This window comes from Epinephelus lanceolatus, chromosome 13 (assembly GCF_041903045.1).
Source record: "Epinephelus lanceolatus isolate andai-2023 chromosome 13, ASM4190304v1, whole genome shotgun sequence".
NCBI lineage: Eukaryota > Metazoa > Chordata > Actinopteri > Perciformes > Serranidae > Epinephelus > Epinephelus lanceolatus.
In genome coordinates, this window is record NC_135746.1 from 2,067,062 (window position 1) to 2,085,189 (window position 18,128).

Genomic DNA, 18,128 nt, shown 5'->3' on the forward strand with positions numbered 1-18,128 from the left:
CCGTCTCTCCCGCTAACAGACAGCACCGGGCGCTGATCTGAAATCAGTATCTGGCCACGGCCTCTCAGTCCGTCTGGTCTCCCACTTCTTTCTCAGCCTCAGTAGGAAGGAAGTGACCCAACACTCCGGCACCCGTCCTCCGCTGAACACATTGTTGCCACATCAAGGCCAAGATATGTACAGTAGCCCAGCTGAAGTTTCCCAGCCTCCCTCTCCTCTGCACTCCCAGCCCCACACCTTTCAGAACAAATGGCAGAGCTGAATAACTGTTTGTTTTGAGCGCCATGGCGTGAGTACGGCTGCCCACTGATATCGACGGAGGAATCTAATCAGAGGACTTATTAAGAATCGCGCCATAGGAAAAAACAATCGAGGCTGTAATGTCTTGGGCCTTAGATTTGTTTGTTTTTGGTGTTGTGATGGCAGAGTTTCCCTGGAGGAAAGATATTTCTCATTCAAAAAAGAATGAATTGTCTGCTCCATGTAAAAGGGAGAGTTTGGACCTTTTGAGATGGGGTTGTATGAGGTACACGTGCCCCCAGTTTGGAGAAGCAGGCTGCAGTACTGACAGGGAAGCTAAGAAATGTGCTGCTGTGGATGGGGGTCAGCAGCAAAACGTTTTTTAGACCCCTAAAAAAGTCCCATCCATCCACTTTCATTTGCTTATCCAAAGCCAGGTTGTGGGGGCAGCAGTCCAAGCAAAGCACCCCAGACGTCCCTCTCCCCAGCAACACTTTCCAGCTCCTCCAGGGGGACTCCAAGGCGTTCCCAAACCAAAAGAGATATGTAATCCCTCCAGCATGTTCTGGGTCTGCCCCGGGGCCTCCTACCAGTGGGACGTGCCCAGAACAGCTCTAACACTATATTGAGAATTTGGTCATCGCTTTACTTCGCTGTCAGACAGCCCTTTCCTCTGGCGGTACATTTTCTCAAGAACTTCGGCATTCCCACACATAAGCCCAACTATGCAGCTCACAGTATTACGCCTTTTCGAAAGATTTCAGAGATGGTGCGAGCATGTGTTTCCGTGCTGTTCAAAGAAATAAAACAGCTGTGGCTAGTTACACTGAATATAAACATCGACACGCCACCTGCAAGACTGAGACAACTCAGTGTTTGCAGTAAACATTCCTCTCAAGACAATTGATTTAGTAAATCCCCCACCAAATAAGAACCTGCTGTGCCCAACCATCAGGTGAAATTCCGCTAAATACCTACAAATAAATTAAACAACTTACCATGCAACCAGTAAAGCATGAAGCGCTGATAGGTTCTGATTCAGAAAGATCCAGACCACCTCGGGAGGTAGTCTGAGTTTGGTTCGCTTCAAGTCTGTGGTGCGGTTAGCTTAACCTGTGCACTGTGGACACAAATTATTCCAGGTTCGCTCTGCTCTTTGCCATTGTATTTAGCCCTCTAGATCACATGATGCGACTGCACTGGGATGCTTGACAAAACAGACAGAACCACATCAGCCTGTAACGTTTGCAAGGATGCAGGACGAGGAGTAGTGTGGTCCATGGAGGATCCTGCACGTCTCCAGATGTGGAACGTAGAGTACATCAAACGGCGACAGTCTACAGCACAGAAACATTAAAGTTCTCCTCCAATTGTAAGTTCATCTGAAAGTGAGGGACTACAAAAGCTACATCAGTATATATCATATATAGGTCATAGTGTGCACACAAAAAGAACTGAGTCCCCTCTCTGTCGGTCCACTTTTTGGTGCACTTTAAGAGGACCCAGTTCAGTTTGTGTAAAAAGGACTATATGTGAAAACACCCTAAGTCACACTCATGGTAGCAGCAGCTCTCTGGGTCTGTGAGCATGTGTTAACAGCTCCCACAGTTAGCTTGTGCTCTGTGCGGCCCCCAGTTTCCACAGAAGTTTCCCCTCTCCCCTTCTTGGCCTGTTCAGTCTTTGCCTCCGCAAAAGTTCTTCTACTCTGTACTCTAGTTCACAAAGTTATTCCTTTGTCTCCACAGTGAACAGCATTTCGTCACCGCTGTCATAATCACTCCGTTTTTCATTGTCATGTATTTGTTGTCTGTTCCATAAACTGCTCAGAGTCTGACCCAAACAGCTGGCCTGTGGTGTAATACGGTGCTCGGCACAGAGGGGCTTATGGATAGGAATATGTAAGGTGAGAAGCAAAGAGCTGTCCACTCAGACTTTGTATTGCTGCTGCTCTCATCTATAGCAGTTTATTGCGTAGCTCCCATTGTGGCACTACTGTCTGCCACCCCAAACTAAGGGTGTGCCAACTGCCATTAACTGTATTTATTAACACTGACTATAGATAAGTACCTCATACAGCCCCACTTAAAAAATAACTTTCCAAATTAGACCATCCCTTTAATAATATGATTATTGATGATTATATGATACCCCAGTGTCTGATCACAGAGAAAGCAAGACGCATGCAAAATTGAACCCAAGCAGTCATCCAGTCCAGTCGGAGCCACCAGGACCCAGCGGGAGGCTTTGACTATAATGAGAGACATTCCAAGTCTTGTTTGTTCGCTAAATTGCTGCAGTCCCGCGGTCTCCTCTCTTTCACTTTCCGGAAACTTCACATACGGACAAATTTCAAGCCAAGAAATGTTATGCGTCAGGTTAAAAATCGGTTTCAAAGAAAATAGTGTTGCGTGCTGTTGGGTTTTATTTGCAGAACATTCCGATGCAACACAGAAATAACCCCTCTCGCAGTGTCTGTGTGGCCCCTGTGTCGCTTTCGGTAATTAGAAGGAAGCGTTCCGCAAAATGACGGCCTTCTCACTGTAGTGCCGACTGTTCCTTGCTTTATTGTGAGCTGGGAATTGACTGTCAGGGGGGTGTGTGTGTGTGTGTGTGTGTGTGTGTGTGTGTGTGTGTGTGTGTGCGAAGGAGATGGTGAAGGGTTTTATTTATGTGCGGCGTCTTGCTGTGCAACTTGTTTTTTAATGACTATATTTGAATGCATGTCCGTGTGTGTGCGCCTGTGTATCAATTAGACTATGAGAGAGAAAGAGAGAGGCCAGTCAGGTCTGGCCCAGCAGCCCACATCAGGCTGTGGGAAATACAGTTCTGCCTTCCTGTCCCTTCAAAGAAACTCTGCTCTCCAGCAAAATGGCAGGAAGCTTCCCCGGGCCCTCTGATAGACAGGCACAAAACAACACAGACGGCCAGCCTCACCACATCACCGTCTGACTCTGCCCCTCTCAATCTGCATTAAACTGGCACCGCTAACTGTCTGCAGAATTCAGCCTTTTTTTAAATTTTTTGGCAGCAGAGGAAAAAAACAAAACAAAACATCTCGCCAAGTGTGTAAAAGGATAGAGATGTTTTGATTTCCTAGTCCAATTTATGCCTATTAATGTGTCCACAAGATGGAAAAAGCGTGTTCACTGATACTTAAGAAACCTGAATCTCAAAGCAGACTGAAGGGGGAGACATTAGCCGCAGTATTCCTCTGTGATCATATCTTATGAGCATGGAAACCAAGTAGTATCTAGCTCCCTCTGTCCCTTAGCCAGCTAGCTTTCATCTGCGGTGTGTGTCGAGTCAGTGCTGGCCAAGGGTAACTAGCAGTAATCTATCTTAATGACAGAGTTCACAGTGGGCTGCTGTGGTGTGGTGAGATTCCCCCCGCGACTGTCTGTCTCTTCCCCTGCTTAACGACTCCTGGAGCACCCAGAGAAGTGCTCCTCTCGCATGTTTGAGGGGAGACAGTGATGTATTTGGAAACATGTTCTATATATAAGTGTACACATGAAGTCTATCACTCACTTCCTGTCACAAGAAATCACACAGATGCATTTTTGGGCTTTGCGGGAATGCATGTTTGTCAATTGGCTCCCCTCCAGAGCTCAAGGGTGGGATGGGGTGAGATACAGTGCTGTAGATGCATCTGTAAAGCTTCACAAAGCCCAAACAAGATGCTAAAATCTCCTGTTCTCTGTCAGCCTCATCACCTCCCAGCTTCCAGAACCTCCTGCTGGCATCTGGCTCTCAGCTACAGCGAGTGCGGGCGGAGAGGAAATTAAGTTTAAGTCCGACTTTTGTCAATACGTGCAGAAGCAGCAAAGTAGTGTCGGGCTAATATTTCCATCATCAGCGGTGGCGAACAAGTGTTGCCCATTGACTTATTGATTGCGCAGTGTAATGTATCATTATACAGTGAGGGGCTTTCGATCGTTGATTCGACCTGCTCTGTGGCCCCCCATCTGTCTCTCTTTCTCACATAACCACCCATCTATCTTCTTTCATCAGCTCTTTTTTTTTTTTTTTTTTTTCTTTAACATTCTGCAATCTCGCTGCTGTCCGTCTCTTCATTTTAGCATCTGGCCCGCTTCCCTCCCCGGTTAGGGCGGCTCCGCTCTTGGCTTTTGGCAACAGCAGCGGCGGCAGCAGAGGGGACAGGACAGGACAGAAGACTGTAGTGGCGTATTAATGAAATTAGCGCCGTAGTTGGTTTGGGAGTATCAGGCGCCAGGCACCAGGGCTGGGCCGGGGTTAATTAGCTGGCAGCAGGCCTCTAATTGGGTCAGGACCGTGTCAGGCCCCTGGCTCTGGCCCTACAGGGATTGGATTACACTGTCGGGGGACAGACAGTAGGGGGAGGGAGAGAGAGGGTGTGTAAGGGAGGAGGGATGGATGGAGAGGGAGCTGGAGGGCGCAGTGGATGTGGTGGAGAAGGGGGAGAGAGGAGGGACATGGGAGTGTAGCTTAATCTGCCAGCAGGAGGTAAGGAGAGGAGGAGATGGGGAGGGCTGGCCGGCTGAATACCGCTGTTAGACTGGATTGGATTTAGGCGAGTGGCGGAGGAGGGGGGGGGGGGGTGCTATGAAAGGGGGGCAGGGCAGGTGGTGAAGCTTGATATGTGTATCCATAGCAACAGCAGAGTGGTGTGACACCACATGGGATTTGCTTGTGTTTTGGGGTGTGGTCTGAGCGCAGTCCTTGTCCTTGTCAGTCCACGATTAGAAAGTTGTTTTGTGTCCATCTCAGTGCATTTTAATCAGAATTTTTTTTTTGTTACTCAAATTCAGAAACTGATTTATCATGCCTGTTTGGTTTTTGTGTGAAGGTCCTTTTGTTTTGCCATCAGCTATATATGATATGACTGAATCATGAAGTCATTTAAAGGGACCGTTCACCCCTAAATCATAAATACATATTTTTCCTCTTACCTGTAGTGCAATTGATCAATCTAGATTGTTTTGGTGCCCTCTCTCGTATATAATGGAACTAGATGGTTCTCCACCCACACATTTTTCCTCAGTTGAGAAGTGTTCAAGACCTCACCCACCAAGAGTCCTGCACTGTGGGTGTCTGGGCAGCTATGGGCCCTGTGCACCGGGTGGTGGTCATCTACACAGAAGGACTACTTGGGGCTGGTATGGGACAAACAGTGGAGTCGTTTAAAGGGATAGTTCACTCCAAATAAAAACATACATATTTTCCCTCTGACCTGTAGTGTTGTTTATCAGTCTAGATTATTTTGGTATGAGTTGTCGACTGTTGGAGTTCTCGGCTGTAGAGATGTCTGCCTTCTCTCCAATATAATGGCACTCAGCTTGTGGTGCTCCAAGTGCCAAAAAATACATTTGAAAAACTCAACATCAATGTCTCTTTCCAGAAATCATGACCCGGTTACTCAAGATGATCCACAGACCTTGTTGTGAGCAGTTTCATGCAGGAACTTATTTTTTTTCTGCCGTACTTCACCCATCTTCTCATGGATGAGAGGCTCGTGCTTATGACAGCAGGAGACGTAAACATTAAATGCATCCTCAGCTGAGCTGTGATATTAGCTAGCTCAGCCTAGCAGTAGATTCACACTTCCCTCTGAGCGGTGATACAGTTGGCGGGTGTAGTTTGGTAGAAAGAAAATAGTTCCCACATGAAATTAGGTGCATTTACATGGACCATAATATTCCACTAATAATCAGAATAATAGCCCAGTCAGAATAGAAATACCTAACGTAGTCACCTCAGTCGCATGAGACTGGCCCAAGCGGAAGGAATTTTCAATTAGTTTGAAAATGGTGTAAACCTTTATTAACATATAATATTATGATATTCATTCAACAGGAAAATATGCGTACCTAATAGCCATGTAAACCCTTAAGCTGATTGTTTCTCACTGGTTGGCTTAAATATATTCGTTCTGCACATAATTCCATCATCTCTATTTACTGTGCTTTTTCAAATTTTGTGTGTTGTTTTTGTGTAGGTTAAATTCTTCTTTTTCTTTTGTGTGTGTGAAAATAGTTATGCTAGTTGTGCACTTTTCACGGCGTGGCTCACATAGTCACTTTGTCTCTATGATTTCTGTCTTGTTGTATATTGCCCTTGTGAAGCACTTTGTGACCTATGTCTGAGAAAAGCGCTTTATAAATAAATTTTACTTGCTTACCTGCATTTGTTGCACTATATGGAAGTAGCATTAGGTGATGTAGGGGGTGCATGAGCCGCACATGACATGCTGCCGCAACTGTTTCTACCTGCTGCTGATTTTAGCAGAATTGTTTATAAATTCAAAAATTATTTAGAGCTCTACTGGTGCTACACTCGTATGTGAGTGCTCTTTGATTTTGAAGCAGTGGTCTTATGTAATGTTGTTGTCAAAGGCTGCAGTGTGGAGACACTGGACCTGACAACTGTCTATCTTTGCAGTAGCAGTAGCTGCATATGAGACATTTAGGGAGTGTCGCTAAATTGTGACGTCTGCCGAAAGTCTGCATGTGACATGTTGAGGGGACATCTGTAATTTGTAGCTACAGAAAACCTGGGTGTACACCTGCACTACCTACTACTGAATTGTATTAAATGGTTGAACCACTTCTCCTTCTATGCTTTATGTTTTCACTTAGGTTGGAAACGAAGCTTCTTCTTATATTTCCAGCAGATTAGACACTTCACAGTGGGCAGCAAAATGTATATTCTGATTAATGATTCGGGGAATGTAAACACACATCTTATCAGATCACTTTATTTAATGTTCATGTAAACGGTTCAGTTGGAGTCTCTCGTTGGAATTGGATTAAAGAATTATTGTCCATGTAACTGTTGAAACTGCTCACAACAAGGTCTGTGGATCATCTTGAGTAACCGGGTCATGATTTCTGGAAAGAGACATTGCTGTTGAGTTTTTTAAATGTATTTCTTGGCGCTCTGAGCTCCACAAAGGAGTGCCATCTCGTTCCATTACATTTGAGAGAAGACAGACATCTCCACAACCGATATCTCCGACACTCTGCAACCCACACCAAAACAATCTAGAGTGATAAATAGCACTACAGGTAAGAGGAGAAATATGTGTTTTTGCTTTGTCCCTGAGCACCACACGAGTCAGATGTATAGACAAATCCATTTTAAGCCTTCTAAGCTCTCCATAATTCATGCTACACGCACGGTTACTACATCCAGTTTGCTCACATTTATGACCAATGGTCATGCATTTCACTGTAGCCACACGTAGCTTATAATGTAAGCCATAAGTGTTATGTTGGAATGAGTGAGGCCACCAAAGCCCTCCCGAAATCGCAATTATTCATTTTCTTGGCTTGGCTTTGTAGGCTATGGCAGCGATATTTAGAAAAAGGGATTTTCTGTATGCAGCACTAAATGTTTTGAACTCGGCCACCTCTCTCTGTCTGTAAGCCACATCGCTGGGCTTTGGGGAGTTTGGAGAGTTGCAGGGGTGGGATATTTTTCTAACAGTCTCGTCGTTTCTCTTGGACATCTGTTTCCCTGCTTCCTTTTGATTATGGAGCATCTTTTTGTACCAGTCGTTTGAATGCCACAGAGTTTCAAATATGTCAGTGATCATATGGTTCGCTCAGTGAGTGCACAAAGATTAAAATGTCGGCAATATCATCAGTGTAGTCAAATATCAGGAGGTGGCCTGCTTAAGGAGAAGAGCAGCTCTCCTGTTAATGTTCTCCTTCCTAATCCAGGCATAAACAAAAGGATTACTCTGACTGACATGTCTCTTCATACAGAAATAATAGTATCCAACTGCTTAAAATGGGATTTTCAGATTTACAGTTTATGCCCTTCAAGAATTAGATTAAACACATACAACGTTCAGTCCTGTTTGGCCACAGAAATCCTCAGATAGGGGCTTTAACCCATCTTCAAACATGACATCGGAGTCTGGAGGCTTAAATATAATCTGCTAAACAGAAACAGATTGGTGGCAGGGGTTGAGCAATATTGCCTTATATGAGCATTTGCATCTTTGCCAAGTGGTGGTTTGTGTCTGGGTGGTTGGCAGTGTGGCCCGCGGCTCTTGGTCGGTGCCCTTGACTGAGCAGCGGCCCTGGTTAGACTGGCACCTGCGGTGAGGAGGCCCACGTCTGATCTTAACCACGACATCACCGCTGCCGCCACCGTGCTAATACCGCCTCGCTGTAGCCGGAGCCACCACAGACCCCCTTCACTCTCCGTCTGTCCCTCTCTGTCTGGGCCTTTTTCTTTTTTCCGCACATGTCTAATCGTCTGCGGGTCTCACGCTCGCTTCCTTTTACTTTTCAATTCATCCACTTTCTTGACGCCAAGGCCAATTATAGGCCTTTGATGGCAGGATACAGTGTTTGTGTATCTCAGGGATTGCGGTGCCGTGGTCTCTTGGTACATACTGAATTGAACCACAGAAATGCGTAACGACTGCCTACCTTACAATAAATCTATAGTTAAGTTGGATCTGCTTCAGATTTAGTTTATTGTCTCTTGCTATTAGTGTATTATGAGTATCTTTTATTGTCCCCCTATGTTCTTTTTTACATCTCTTTCTCCATCTCTGAGTTTCACAATTTTAGACCGATTCATGTCAGTTATTTTTATTCACTCTGAGATTGTGACCAGGAATGAAAACAATAGTGAAATGCTTAAATACATTGCCTGCAATACACCAGCTGTCTGGAGGACAACCAAAAACAAGTTAAATGAAAGACATAAATATAAGTTTGATTCAGGCTACATCCACACGAAGATGTTTTAAACCCACAACGACTGCTACGTTTACGCCTAGCGTCAACACTACTCTGGCATTTTGGAAACCACAAATCAGAGACCCTAGAAAGTGCTGCTGATCATGTTTCAGTTAGAAAACACCAGGATTGCGTTTTAGTCTGGACCAGTGGAGATGGAGACTTCTGACAGTGATGGTGCAGACACCCACATTCACCTCCTGTTTGGGCCTTATCAGTCACGACCATGGATGTATAAAGAGAAGTGGATACAGTGTTGGAGGTAGTCCTGTTCATTCCTGTGAAAGTTGCTCAGTGGGCGTAAAGCCAAAAACATTTTGTCATTGGGCCCATAGAGCAGACGGACTAGAGACTTCCAGTTAAGCCCTCCGCTACCTTGAATGGGGATAAAATGATTTATTGGTGCAGCTCTTCTAGACTTTCAAAATGTCATTGGACCAAGTGGATCAAATCCCGGTAGTAACAAGAGTCATTTCTTCTCTTTCACAATGTAAGTCCATGGACAAAAGTCTTTCTGGGCCCAGTGGCATCATGTGACAGGCCCGGAAGTTGGTGTTATATGGTTTTGCTCCAATGTCAAAGTAGTCTCCATATACAGACTCTACATTCAGTGAATGTAGAGTCTGTAGGCAAACCCCGGAGATCTTGCCTCTGGAAGAAGAGCGGAAGAGCCCTGGTTTCTGGTTGTAGGCTGTTTGTAGTCCGCATGATATTGACCAATCGGCTGCAGTTGTTGCCAGGTTAAACGCTCCGTGCAGTGAACTAATGAGGCGGAACATAATTGGCGTCACTGCAAACTCTGAATCCATCGCAATGGTTCAGCATATTTACTTATATATAAACGGAAGTCAGAAACAGAAATTCGCCTCCTCCGCCCAAATCAAACCGGAATACCAAAAAATCAGGGGTCTGCCCCCAGAGGCTGTATCGCCGTCTGCCAGAAGTCAGACGCCGAATACAGCCCATGGGTTCCGAGAATGATGTCAAAGTGGCCTCAAAGTCTGGCACACTTCCTGGAGGCCTCAAGCCAAAATATTGTAGCTAGATCTACACACCATTTGTGGTTTCATCCGTCTTGTGTCAGTAACGTTCCTCCTTTCCCATTGATGTGGCTTCCTCCATCGATGGATAATGCTCTCGATATGCTGCTGATTTGCTTTGTAAAGACTCCCAATCTGTTTTCTGCTGCCTTGACAGTGTCATACATCACGTGTTTTGTTGGTTTGAGCTTCTTAAATGTGAGAATTTCCCGCTTTTCGATGGTAAATGAAGAGTCTTTAGGTTTGGGGCATTTAGTTGGACAATAGAAGCAAATTTAATATTTCACTTAGGGTTCTGGGAAATTGTTAAAAGCATTTTCCACAATTTTTGAAATTTCTTACACAAAACAATTAATTAATCGTGAAAATAATTGGCAGATTAGTCACTAATGAAACTAATCATTAGTTGCAGCCCTATATGTACCGGCATGCAACTGCCAAGTGTATGCAAATGGTCATGTGACGTCCTCCTATGATGACATCACATTTTGGGTTTACTGGACCTGATACTTCATTCTACTTAACTCAGACCTGTTGTCCTCGTCTGTGGACACTTTTTTGTGCCATCTCGTGGTAATAAGAGCACAATACACTAATCCATGTAAAAACAAGATGGCAGCCATCTCTGCCAAGTCAGTCTGCAGCCGATCCTGACACAAAAGTGGACAAGGTCCAAAACCTGATCACATGTTATGGTTGAAACTTATTCACATATGATTAATAATGTTTGTAGTTTGATATGACAACGCGTGACCAATTTTAGCAACAGTAACAAGCTAAGACGCTGTTAATTAGAAAGTACTCTTGAAGATATTGGGGCTTTGTTATCGTCTTGTTTGAGGACAATGGGACTTAATTGTTGTTTTTAAACAAGAGTTCAGGTCTCGGTGTTTTAATATGGATGGAGATTATTTCTGTAATGGTGCTAAAAAGCTTGTGTGTACAGAGATCATTTTTGTTTTAAAATGAAAACACATGTGGCTTCAGAACTCATCTCGTCAACACTGTGGGACTGTGTGACCAGGGCTGAACGTATTTGACAGGTTGACACCACTCCACAGTGACCTGTAGGTGTGCTCTCCAATACCTCCCCAGAGTGTTTCTCTTGTTCATCTGTTCTATTAGTTCCTCTTTAACACCTCTACAGGCCCTGACCTTTTTTTGGAGGGGCAGTACTAAAGGGTCACGGGTCAGGGTTCAGCCTGAGTACACATTAGCATAGAAAGCTGCTGGTTAGAAAGTAAAGAAAGATCCAGTTTGTGAGTCTTGTTGGATCAACAAGCATACTTTAGCACATGTGATTGTCTTTAAGCAATGATTTCATATCTGGGTTTTACAGATATTGTGGCAGGAAGTTGTCGTATGCATGTATTATCACAGCCTCAGTTTAAATCTTCCGACCTTGTGTTTTGGATTTATGGAACGTGACTTTAACGCAGTTGGTTACATTACGTTGACAAAGCAAGGAAATAAGACTGGGAAATATTTATAAGCCCAGGTTTTCACTGTACAAAAGGGCTTGGGAACAAGTGTCCAACTCGAGTGATGCAGCCAAGTCCGACTCTTCCACAGGGACTCTCTTGTAACCCCGGCCCGACCCTGTCACCCGACCCTGGACCTGGCCTTAGGTTCTCCCCGCTCAGGGTCACGACCCCTCGGTCAAACACCATAGTGTGCCTGTCACCGGGTCGATGGCGGCCCCGTCCCTCCTCTCATTCTGCCATTGTGCCAGATGACGTTAATTCCTCATCAGCTGGACACGGAGGGAACCACTTCAACAGCAGACCCAGGGTCAGATTGCTCCCCATTTGCTCTCCGTGGTCTTTTGAGGGCCGGAGAACACCTGACATGTTGGCAGGAACATGACCAAGACCAACTGCTGGGCCTATTTGTTCGTCTTTTTGTGCCATTGTGTGAAACAGAGTGTAAATCACTCTTCTCACAATTTCATGTTCTCTCTTTCTCTCTGGTTCATTCTGTGCCCCACTGTCTCTGCTCTCATCAGCAGTCAGTCAATAAGGGCACATGCTTTATTTAAACAATCACCAGATCAGGGACAGATTTAGGAGGATTGATCCCCAGGCTGATCCGCTCTGGTGAAAGGGTCTTTATCCTCCAGAATACAGTCTTATCGAAGACTTGTATTGATTAGGGAAGAGTTAATAACCTCTGAATTGATCGGGCTTCCTCTCTGTGTTCTGCCAGTGAGCAGATGTGTCACATTAAGATATTATGTTAACACAGTAAATATTTGCAATCGGGGAAAAGACATGACAAGCATTGAGCGTTGATTTCTGTACATGAGGAAGTTCATTCTGGTAAATGATAGGAGGTATGTACAGTAGGTGTTTTTCAGGTGTTGTTAAAGGGAACTTATTATGCTTTGCCATATTTGTGTATATAGTATAGCTACATGCTAACATGTAGACTTGGTTGCTGATGTTGTAGATTTCTGCTGGAACACATGCAGTTGTGTTTAGAAGCTTTTATATTTGATTTTTCCCACTCATCAAGTCTCGCTATTCTCCATTACAGTCAGTGCACAGCTAACATACATGTAGCTACTTGCTAAAGTCGGGGAAACATGAATCTTGGTTGCCGATGTTGTTAACGTCTCACTGAATTTGGATCATATTCCTGCTGAAACATGTCTGGCTGTGTTTAGAAGCTTTTATTGGTGATTTTTCACAGTAAGAATTGCCGCTATTCTTCATTCCCACCTGCAATGATGGTGCAGAGAGATATGGAAGACCCGCAAATGCTGACCAATCAGAGCAGACTAGGGTTTTTTGGAGGGGGCCTTAATGACACAGGCACTAAAACTGAGCTTTCTCCCACAGAGAGTGAATACAGGTGTATGTAAACATGTTCTAGTTGAAACCCAAACTACAAGTATATGAACCTGGGGGAAAAAGCATAATATGTCCTCTTTAATATTCTAAACATGCATATTGTGAAAGCTCATATATCTGAATACAACCTCAGCAGGCTTGGGCAGTATCAAATTTTCCATACCACCATACCTTCCTAACATCTCACCAGGGTATACAGCCCGTTCAGTAGACCCTGGTTCCACTGGTAGAGACCAAAGACAGACCTTTGGTGGCATGTGCTGTGTACTACACAGAAAGATTAAAAGAAAGAGGACCACCTGTGTTTTTGAAGATATTGAAAATCATGCTGTATTTCTAAATTTCCAGATATGGTATACCCTAATACCATCACACCCCCCTAGAGGGCATAATTACATTTTTGTGCTGAATATTAGTATGTAAAATGAGTCGGTTTTCTCCAGGTACTCTGACTTCCTCTCACAGTCCAAAGACATGCAGGTTAGATTAACTGGTGACTCTAAATTGGCCGTGTACCCCGCCTCTTGCACAGTGTCAGCTAGAGGGCAGAATGAAATGTTTGTGCTGGATATTCCGAGTATGTAAAATGAGTCTCATCAGTCTCTCACTATCCAGGTAGTTTGGGTTTTCACCTCTCTGTGTCCTCGTCTTTCAGATAAGGAGAGCCTGATCACTGAAAGTGGCAAGCTCCACACCTTGGATATCCTGTTGAGTCGGCTAAAGGCCCAGGGACACAGAGTCCTCATCTACTCTCAGATGACCCGCATGATAGACCTGCTGGAGGTACACACACACACACACACACACAGACACACACACACACACACACACACACACATAAACACTGGACTCTCAAACTCTACTGATATTAATGATTGATTAGGAAATAATGTTTCAGTAGTGCCATAAATGGAGACTTTAGAAGCGTTACACAAGAGTCAACAGTGTAACACATTCACACACACACACACACACACACACACATGAACCAACTACACAGAATTACTGTTTGTAATGTTGTTCACTGGAAACATACCTTTAATGTGTCATTTGCATATATCTGTGTTGTTCTAAGCCAGTTGTTTAACTGGTCTGCTTCTGCCAGTGAGGTATTGAGCTCCAGTACCTCTAATCAGCCTGCCTGTCCCTCGTTAGTGCACTCATTAGACGGCTAATTAACAGGTCAGGGCTAATTAGCGGGGTCTCATCTGCAGGGGACGCAGCCAGATGGGAGGGATGACTGGAAGGGGTGAGGAAAAAGATGAGGTGGAGGGGAGAGGGGGAGATGGGAGATGGGAGTGGCAAGGGGCCTTGGGGTTAGAAAGAAAAGAAACTGTGCAGAAGACAAAGGTAGTTTGAGGAGGCAGAGGAGCAGAAAAGATGGGACCAAATGAGGAAGGATCAACACGAAGCCAGAAATGAGAAATGCCAGAGTGATTTTTAGGGATTCTTAATATTGTATCTGCATAGGATAAATGCTGCAAGCTGTTTGGATTAGCCCAGAGTCAATGCAGATACGTCATTTTTGGCTGGTTGTGATCTGTTTTGATGTCAGGGGGCGAACAGGTTGGAGGTTAAATAAGTCTTAAAATCTGCATCATCACTCTCCATAGGAAAATAACAGCGCAAAACAATCCTGCCAGTTGATCATGTGTCGACAGCCTCGGTGCAGTGCTCTATTGTTGCCTCCATATTTGTTGCAAACATCACTATGGAGCCAAAAGTCTCTGGCATGATGTCACTGGGAATTCCTTCCCCATTCACACGGTGCAGTACTGTTTCCACAGCCAAATCTTTTGATGGCAGATGGACCCAGCCCAGGTGGTTAAGGACTGTCTTCCTGCGTGTCTGGGAAACAGAGGGAATGCCTGGTGTTAAAGGCCCTAGGAAAAAAAGCAATGGTGACAAAGCTTGAGATGGATCAGATAATGTAGGCTAGTTAAGTTTTGCGGTAACCCTTTCGGTCCCAGGAAACTTTGTTCTCCTGACTGCCAGTTATGTGCTTCGTGAGGTCTCCTATTAGCACATCATCTTTTTCAGAATAACTGGGATTGTTTTAAAATGAAGATTTATGTGAATTTATTAGTTGCGGTCGAGATTTATACATGAAGACTTTGGGTTTGCATTAAGAAAAGTACAAAATCAGGGTCTCTTAAAAAGTCTCATAATTACATAAATTTGTTTTTATAAATATAAGTCCTATGAAGTCATTAAAGAATCTTAAATTTAGATTTTTGTAAGGTCTTAATTTCTGCCAACATTTTATCTAATTTTATATATCCATCTTTAATTTCTCTTAGTTTAAACTGTCCTATCAAATAAAGGCAAAACGACATTAAAAAAGAAGAAAATAACTTGCAACTTCTTTGAGCATATAATTAACTTTGAGTAGCTTTTATTCAGTTTTTACTCAAATCAAACCAAGTCACTATCTTTCTCACTCCATAGGGGTAAAGGCGTGGCAACTAGAATGTAAATGATTCACTAAAGCATCACAACCAATGCAAAGAGGGGTTACAACCAAGTGTGATAGTTAAGTTGCAGTACAGTACCCCTAGAACCCATGCATAACTCACGCTGACTTGTACCTTTACCTTAGATCTGTTTTGCGTTTCCACTGCAGACAGTTCTAATGGAGGCGGAGTTGAAATCGCATAGTAATAGCCGCATCGCCATCCAGGCCTCATTATATTTCCTCTTTACCCACGATGCAGAGGAACATCTGCACCTTGTTGATCGTCCAAGGAACAGGGCTGCGCTGAAGGATTTAGAGTTACTTGTGCAATTGATGGGATATTTAAGAATAGCTTATTTGTGCATCGAGTCCACCTTCTGGTATCATCTCATTTCACATGGACCCTCAACTGAGGTGGTACCAAAAAAAAAGTACCAGGCATCCCCACAACTTTAACTAATGGAAAAGCACAAGAGAGCGAGTGGAGTTGAGTAGAGCCATGCCGTAACAGTGCCATTAAACAGTGAGCAGGACGCAGGCCGCTGAGACTGACAGGGTTAATGTTCTTCTCACCAAGCTTTGTTCTCCAGGTCTAATGAGGCAATATTACAGTGCCTTTTTTTTTTTTTTTTTTTTTTTACAGTATAGTGACCTCATACAGTAATGGGAGGCCATGACAGCGTCTCCTCTGCTAATGGCTTAAAGAGATCCATGAATTAAATCTGGCTTCAGTTTTCCTGGACCGTATTATCTTTCTCATCGGTCGGGGATAAAAACTCTGCAGATGGAGTTGATTTCCTGAACATGAGACTGTGACTGAGAGAAACAGTGAAAGAGAGGCTGATGCTAATCTATGTCATTAACGTCATTGTTTTCGTCGCCGGTCGGCTGCCGGTTCTTCTGGTGACATCACACCGTCGGGTGATGGATCGCTGAGATCCGGGTGGCCCGAAGAAAAATAACATTGTTGGCTCTCTCTGGCAGCAGCCGATAGTGGAGCAGGACCGCCAAGTCACTGCCCTCCTCCGTGTGTGTCTGTGGCTGCTTAGACGGCACTTTACTGTGCTGAGAGTCTGCGGCTAAGATTACAGCGCTGGCAGGAATGCCCACAATGACTTGATGGTATTGCAGCCAGAAAATCAGCAGCAGATTTGTGTTTATGAAGTGGGATACTGTGACCCATTACGCAACTCAAAGCTGGAATGGAACTGTGATTATATGATGAGACATTTATGATACACTGACTGTTTTATTACATATTTCTGCTACAGTGTGATTTCAAATACAAAGAAACAGTCATCTGTGAATGAGTAGCCGTGTTATAGGGATCATGGGGAGTGGAGTTTTGTTTATTGGAGTCAATAACTTTGAAGCTTTGATAGATGGATGAATAGTGTTGCAGCTTTTTCCAATCTTCGGTCATGGTCCATGCTCATGCAATAGTCTGACCAGGGACGCTGCTGTACATCTGTGTGCGTGTTTACTGACATGACATCAATCTATTAAGTGCTTCACCATTTCATTGTTGCACTCCTATAATATTGTGGTACTAATAATGGTTAGTGTAAAACAAAATGGATCTAATCGATGCAGCACAACCAGAGATATCGTTGAGCAAATTGGCTTTTTAAAATTAAAAACAAGAAAATTATCTTTTGTAAAAAGAGAAGGAAAAAAGTAAAAAAAAAAACAAAAACAAATAATGATAATAATAATATTAATAATAATAATAATAATAATGAGGAAATGACCTGGAAAAAGAGTTTAAAAATTATAATAATTCTGTAACATAATTTTAAATATATAATAATAATAACAATAATAATACATGTAGTTTTCCCCTAATTTAAAAAAACAAACAAACAAACAAAAAAAAAAGAATCATCAATCAAATATTTTTTTTGCAATTTGTGTGACATTTCTTACCAAGTTGCTCATTGCCTTTTTTCCCCATGTTTTGGAAAAAATTGCACTAATTTGCTCGGGGTCCAAAGGCTGAATACTTGCAAAAGGTGTCTGAAAGCAGCACAAGAAAAGTGATGTCGCTCCGAGTTTTAAAGGGTTGATTCAGGGCAAAAAAACAAACACAAAAAAACCCTTAAAAAATAGCTTTAAAAAATGCTGCCTACATTACGTTTTTTTTTTTTTTTAACGGTATTAAAAATCATACTGTCTGGATTTCTGAGTACCCTGGTATAGCTACTGTAAAACCGTGACACCACCCAAGCCTACTCTACACCAACAGATTTTAACTCTTACATTTGTAGTCCTCAGCGCGGACTAATGCTGACTCAAGTGACATCACTTGAGGCAATTTATAAGACGTCGTGCGGCGCTCTCTGTAGTTGCAAAAGGATTTATACAAGTTTTTCATATATGCGGTAGGGATGAGTGAGTACATCATTTTCTGTTACTGTTCAACCAACAACTTTTCTATATCCGTATCTGTACTCAATATGGGCCAAGTTCAAATCAGAAGTGGGCGGGACTTAAACAGGAAATTGGTGGGACCTAATCGTTATTTTAAGCCTGATATTGATATGGGTTCATCAGACGTACATTTTTTATTCATTAGAGAACCATTTACAGAGCTCAGACACATTTTCCTTTGATGATATTTATAAAAAGTAGATAATCTGTACCAGATATCTTAAAAGCTGTATCATAGGCACCTGGACTTGGTTGAGTTTCTTGAAGACGTTTCACCTCTCATCCAAGAGGATCCTTCGTCAGGATGAGAGGTGAAACGTCTTCAAGAAACTGAAGCAAGTCCAGGTGGCTACGATACAGCACTTAAGATTAC

General features: G+C 43.5%; 1 protein-coding gene across 4 annotated transcripts in view; it reads left to right on the forward strand.

Annotated features, from left to right (window-relative positions):
• Positions 1-18,128, forward strand: part of ino80 (INO80 complex ATPase subunit) — a 55,205-nt gene that overhangs the window by 22,851 nt on the left and 14,226 nt on the right. For all 4 annotated transcript variants that reach the window (XM_033649156.2, XM_033649158.2, XM_033649157.2 and 1 more), the window contains exon 28: positions 13,526-13,653. In XM_033649156.2, coding sequence (XP_033505047.1) covers positions 13,526-13,653 — 128 coding nt within the window. The remainder of the gene's footprint in view (positions 1-13,525; positions 13,654-18,128) is intronic.